This window comes from Euprymna scolopes, chromosome 3, assembly GCF_053919585.1.
Source record: "Euprymna scolopes isolate OS-2025 chromosome 3, ASM5391958v1, whole genome shotgun sequence".
NCBI classification, from domain to species: domain Eukaryota; kingdom Metazoa; phylum Mollusca; class Cephalopoda; order Sepiida; family Sepiolidae; genus Euprymna; species Euprymna scolopes.
In genome coordinates this window covers 90,483,451-90,490,494 of record NC_136484.1, presented here as the reverse complement: position 1 = coordinate 90,490,494, position 7,044 = coordinate 90,483,451, and the positions used below count along the sequence as shown (strand labels likewise).

Genomic DNA, 7,044 nt, shown 5'->3' with positions numbered 1-7,044 from the left:
ATCAGCAAACGTCTTGAAAATAAGGCAACGTAAAGACCGCCATAAGTCAACATAACATATCGGATAGGTTGGTTTGTGAATCTCCCTGACCCGTGTGCATAAATTGACTTTTAACGTCCCCCCAAAATATGATTCGGGATAATGTCTCCTGGTAAGTACTCATGCTAAAATCAAATAGTATCCACATTTTATCGTAAAAGTATGACATTTAGATAATTCTAATATGTTGCAGAGATATTATTAAGTATTTTGCATGCTCCATATTTAAACCACTGTAATAAAACAGAACAAAAACGAGATAGAACAAAATGGATAGGCATGCTAAAATAAGGATAAAGGATATTTACAGTGAAATATATAGTTTATTTCTTATCAATTTATTGAGAAAATATTACACCCATAACGGATAAAAGCCTGCCATGACAAACCGATTTCTTTGGTATAATAGAAAATACATTTACTAAATACAAATAACGCTTACAGAAAATGAAGGTTAAAAACTGTTAAGTTATGATGACTAGCATGCAGTAATATAATAACTGTAAAGAGGCAGGTATTTAACACTCGTATTCATTAAGGAATGAAATGCAATTATTTCGCATTCATTTTTTTCTTTTCGGTTTTGGTTTAAAGTCTGAAAAGTTATCAAAATTATACTTTAAGTTCCAATATTATAAATAAGTGATTTCACACCTGAGTTTAACTTAAAATAGTCTTTAAAGTCTTTAGATTAAAAATAATGTATAACAGAAATTTAAAAACATTTAAAACAGGAAAATTCCCCCTCGAAATCTATCGACTTAAAAATAAAATGTTGCGCATTGCATACGCAGACTTTGATGTTCCAATTTTGTGCAATTAATAACTATTATTTAAAAATGAATATTAAATAACCGATGTTATTATTGTCATTTTCCTGTTTTATCTGTGAAAAATATTTTTGGGGTTTCTAATTTCTTAAAATTTAAATCTCTTTAAGCATTCTTTAAATAAAAGTATTTTTTTCATCGCCTTTTCATTTTTCTTTTTGTAATCCCTATAATTTTCACCTGTTTGCTAAAAAAAATATAAAGCAAATAGTTAATTTATCAAAATCAAATATCTATTCAAATAACGCTATTTCATTTACAACTGCAATCTGTGTTTTAATGTGATACATATATTTACTAGGATACATATATTTACTATTTTTTAGGATACATATATTTACTATTTTTTATTTTAGGATACATATATTTACTATTTTTTATAATTAATTATTATTTAAAATTAAAATCGTAAATTCATTATTCATTTAATTAAATTAATGTTAATATCAAATTATTAAATTGATCTAATAACACATTTTTGTATTGTTATTTTTTAGTTTGCCCTATGAAAAAAAACGGATTTGGGTTTCGAAGTTCTTTAAAGTTAAAACTTGAGAGTAATTCTGTAAAGTAAGCTATTTTTACACCAAATTTAGTTTTAATTTTTCTTTCCTTTGTGTAAATGTTAATTTTCCGCCATTTGCACATTTAATCTGCTTCATAATAAATCATTCATTGGATAAATAAATAAGTTTATTCCAATAACATATTTATCTAAGAAACATGAATCTTTGATTTGCAATGATGCCAGAGTATTATTCAAAATAGTTAAATAATTCAAAATAATTCTTTTGGTGTATTAATTTGAGGAATGAGCGAGAGATAAAAAACTTATATTGAACCCAAGGAAGCCATGACCAGCATAAGACTCTAAAGACTATGTGTAATAGCTTAGTCACTAAACTAATGACTCGATTAAAATTTTCGATAAATGACTATCCTAGCATCTATCAAGCTTAGCTCAACATAGTTGCTCGTTTGTTTCTGCATGCGGCTTTTTTTTAACGAGTGTCATAAAAGACGACTAGTTCAGTAATCAGATAAAAGGCCATTGCAATGTAATTCTTAATAATGGCGCATGAGATTATGTTATTATCAAATACTTGGGGCTAATAACCAAATTAAATGCTAGATTATCGATAAAAAGATCGAAGCTACGATTATAAAAACTGAAAGAAAATTTTATATAAATATTTTTTCAAATAAATAATAATAGTAAATATTGGACAATTTATGGAACTTTTTCACAAATAAAATGAATACGGTTAAACAATTGCAAAAGTGATGCAGTGGTGCAAAACATCGTCAAATGTTTTCTCTGCAGACTTTGTTTACCCGTCTGTCTCTCACTGCTTTGTTTACCTGAGACTTATTTATCTGAAAGTGCAGAAATGCCATCTTTTCATTTATTTCTCTCTTCGCACTTCCACCATTTCTTCTTGACAGGATACCAAAGGAACGTACACTTTCAGAATATAGTGATTAGAAAGCAGACCAATAGGTCTGCTTTCTATTTAAATTTATAAGAAATCCGTTCCATTTGTAAAATCGCGTTGAAAAGATTGTTTATTGTTTTGATTAGAAGCTCATCACCTATTCTATAATGTTCGGAATAAATATTGTCAATCCCTGGGATTTCCACAGTGCGTTTGTTATTCCAGTTATTAATATTGGGCGAAGTTCTTTGGATGCGAACTTCCTATTTACTTTGCCTCCCCACGAGGACAGAGTTAGACACCAGAGTCGTTTTTTAATGTGAAAAGAAGGAACAGAAATTCAAAATTGTCACAGGTGTGAAGGATTTCTCCTCCACTAATTGAGAATAAAAAATTTAAAGTGTAATATCAGAAAGATACTACACTTTGATCTTGGCCAGACGGCTAAGAAATCTTTTAAGAGTTATTGGTATTTATTTGTTTCTCAACGAAAAGTAAAATGTGACACAAGGTCGTTTTTAATGTGAGAGAAAATCAGTTTCCCAAAAAGAGCCACTCTGGAAGGATGCAAAAATAAAATTGCCTTAGTATAGAAGGGTGCCCCCCTCCATTGACTAAAGACAATATAACTTGAGTGTAGCATCAGAACAGGTACTACACTCTGATCCTGGCCTATGTTCTTTGGATGCGAAGTTGTTTATCACGCTATTCTACGCTTATCCGTTTACAATATTCCATAAAAAAAAATAGTGTTGGAAAATGTCTTGCTGATTTAAAATTATTTTTTCACTAATATGCGGAATTCTCCAAATTGTGCTTTGAAGTTTTGCGTTCAGCCTTCATAACGTAGCATAATACATTTGTTGCAGTGAGAGATATTATTACATACTTAAACAAAAGTACTTTTGAAATGTATGTCACGCCAAATTGGAAGTAGCTGTGAACTGTATCGCTTCCATTAACACCTTTGTGACAATTTATAAATCGATCTGTCCTCACTCCAGCTATGGGTTAAATAGTTGGGTAAACTAGAGTCACAGTCTTTGATAAGTCACGAGTCTGAAAGAAGGAAGCCCCCAAAATAATACCAGTTTACCAATCGGCACGAAGTGATAAGAAGGATTTTTATGAAATAAATGAAATCACCTGCAGTATTTGTCCTTCTTTTTCCATGGCACGTTATTTACACCAAACCCATATATGGAATTGTATTTATTCTATTATTTTACATGTGAACAGGCGTTTTTAACGGATTCTTAAATAAATTATTAATCAAATTATTATTATTTATAAAATCATTATAAATGAATTTAAAATTGAATTATTTGGATTATTAAACCACTTTGAGAGTTGGCGCAGCGGATGGAGGTGTTAAGTTGTAATCGGTTCTAAATCTTGTGTAGATTGAAGATTTTTCGCTACAATCGCAATCGGTACTAAAAGGAAAATAAAATAAACTTCTATCGGTCATGGCTGACGGAGCAATAACAATCTACCCCGTCTATTAAATAAAGGATTCAGTTAGAATATTTTTTATAGATTCTTGAGTTCGATTCAAGACACTTGAAGAAGGTCGGAAATGAAAATAATAGACTGAAATAATCGAAATAATACACAGATTCAATACTAAACTCAAAAGTTTCCAAAGCATAAATTTAAATTTTACTTTACGTGAAGTAACAATAAATAAACTTGTATAGTGGATGAGCGAATGACTGACAGAAATACTTTCTTGAACTACGGTTTACTTAACACAATATGCATGACATCAAAAGACATTTTTGTATGTTCTTAACAAGCATATTCTATTTGATATTACTTTGATTTGCATGTACAACATTTTTGAGTCGCCTCCGAATTTGGAATACACTAAGGAAGGAAAAATGATACAGAATGTTTCAGTATTCTTTTCACATTTTTAATTAAAATAAATTTTGGCATTTTTCTCAGTGCTCTTGACAGAACCAAATCATATATAAAAACTGTGCCGATTTAACACGTTTGCAGTGTACATTTTAGGCTCCAACACGCCAATCATACCCCCATCGGCGAGTCACGTTTTGAAAAAGAAAATACATTACTCAAACCGATTTTATAAGAATAAGATCGATCGATGATTTCAAAGGCATATTTATGCACGTTCAAAATGGTATTGTTCTTGAATACCCTTATTTAAAACAGAAATTTGAGAGACGCCATTTAAATTTTGTTTTGAATGTACTTAACGTCAATCAATGAAGGAAAACTACTTCTAGACTGAAATCATATTTCTGTTCCAAACCAGAGTTCTCCTTTTTGGGGAGTTGGATTTTCCTTACATTAAAAAAAAACTGACATTGTGTCTAACTTTGCCCTCATGGGGAAACAAACAAATAAGAAATATCAATAAGACAACAATATGAAATTTTAATTAAGTACTTCCTCAGGGTAGACATTTTAAAGATTTGCCGACAAACACTTTTCACTTCCGCCATCACAAGAAGGCAAAATATGATACAAAGTCATTTTATTGCGAGGGTAGAGGTCATTGTCACCCAGAGTCAAGAAATTACTACAGACCACTCGCCATTCCCTTATAAACGAAGGTGTCTCTCTTTATTTGTGCAGTTCGGATGTATTTTTTAACAATAAAGCCTCATGTGATAGGGTGTAATCTTTTTCAATTTGTATAGTCTACAGCGATCGGTATTGAACAAAGATGCCTTCATTGAAGAATAGCTATGAACGCCTCATCAGCACCTATGGCCACGTACAAAAGGTTACTATAGTTTCTATTGTAAGGCCTCCCCAAGAAACAAACAATGGCCATGCCCTTTCTATTGCGTGGAGGAGAGGTACGGCTTTAAAATAAGGTTTTTAAAATATACATAACACCAAGAGGAGTGAGTGAGACATTAAAATGTGTCTCGTAATTACGTTATAACAACATGACATTGATGCTAACAACAGAATATCCTTAACTATTCTTTTAATTATTTAAAACACAGGCATTGCCCGCTAAACGAAAGTCTTAATATTCCTTAGTATATTCAAGACATTTTAAAGCACCATAAAGGATGTTTTTAAAAACAATACAAAGGTTGTGACCTTTGACATTTTAGATAAATAATTAAAATGCAGAATTTTTAAAGTTTGAAACGATTTTTAGATTTGAATTTTAATCATTACAACTATTAGTTAAAAGAAAGGCACGATTGATTTAGTTCGAATAATAAAATGCAATAATGAATAAATACCACCATAAATAAGGTTGATTGTGTTTTTAGATAAACAATAAAACATTCGTAGTTAATAACAGTTTCAACCATTAAGTCAATACATTTAATAAACATTTGTTCTTTGTTATATAAATGTCCGAATGTATAATATATCATGCATGGAATTGATTGATATATTAATTTTTGTCGAAGCAAGCACCAGTGCTTTTCGATATATACATTACAATCTTATGATTATACCAATTTGTAGCGTTGCAATAATCTACGAACTCGTGGGTAAATTCTTGTTTATATCTTTTATCAAAGCTACAAGGCACAGGCTTTGAATTCAAAATTGTCTGTTCACAAAATCTGGTACAAACATTTAATCACATAAATAATTGATAAAATTATAAGACTACAATTATTTAGTATTATATATATATATATATATATATATATATATATATATATATATATATATATATATATAATGCCAATTGCTTGTAGACTTCTCACAACACTATCAAGTACGTGAAAACCGTCATTGATCATTTCGGTCATTTTCACTTCCATTCACACAGCAGCATCGGAATGATGAAGCAGTCATCTTTGTTTTGTCTATCACAGTCACATTCACAGTTTTATTAACTGTTCTCAGTCTTACTTTATATTTTCTCATTGAAGTTTTGCTAAATCTTAACAGAAGTTCTTAGCAGTTTTTTTTATATCCAAATGAATCGTAAAGCAAACACCGCAATAACTGAAAAAAACTATTTTTTCTTTTACTAAAGTTTCTCTTTTCATACTTCCACAAAATATTTGTTCATATGATTTTATATTTGTTAACATAGTTAATAGTATCAAATTTTCAGTTACACGCACAAAAAAAATGCAATAATGAAACCCTTATTTTTCAGCTGGTCTCCATCCTTTAATAAACATGCTTAATTTTGTAACCTCAAGTTTCCGGATTCCAGGGATACACTCCAGAGCGTCTTTGTCCAATTGCGTCATAAGAGTTCCATCGATTTTCTCCTGAATCATTCTCTCTCTGATCTCTTGCCGGATACCCAGCTTTTCCATAGCAGCCGACAATTCCTTTATCGACATTCCTTGGATTCGCTCGTCTTTTTCGTCGTTCACGTCCCTGATCCCGGAATCTTCCGACGAGGAATTCGAAGTTCGTGACGATGTCTGCGGTCCGTAAGTCGATAAGGATGCCCCCAACGGCAAGTCGTCTTCGTTATTCTCATCCGAATATTGGATATTCTCATCGGCTGGGAATTCTCCTTTTACATTGTCACTTCCACTATCAGCGACACTGCTACCGTCTGCATCCAAATAGGGTGACAATTCCTTTAAATCCTCAAGATTAGCATATTCTACATCTTCGTAATCGGTCGTGTTACCGCTGGATGAACCGCTGTAAGACGAACAGGACTGTCGACGAAACCCACCAGCAGAGGAAGAAGCAGGCGAATCAATGCTCAAATCATTGGAATCGAAATTATGATATATCGTCTCGTTTTCATATCCGTC

The 7,044-nt window shown here is 31.4% G+C and overlaps 1 protein-coding gene across 1 annotated transcript in view; it reads right to left on the bottom strand.

Annotated features, from left to right (window-relative positions):
* Positions 1-356: 356 nt before the first annotated feature.
* LOC145257439 (uncharacterized) overlaps positions 357-7,044 on the bottom strand; it is a 34,812-nt gene continuing 28,124 nt past the window's right edge. Inside the window, exon 2 of the mRNA XM_080115662.1 lies at positions 357-7,044. This exon is cut by the window's right edge and continues 1,085 nt beyond it. Within this exon, the coding sequence (XP_079971788.1) occupies positions 6,412-7,044 (633 nt within the window). The 3' untranslated portion in view covers positions 357-6,411.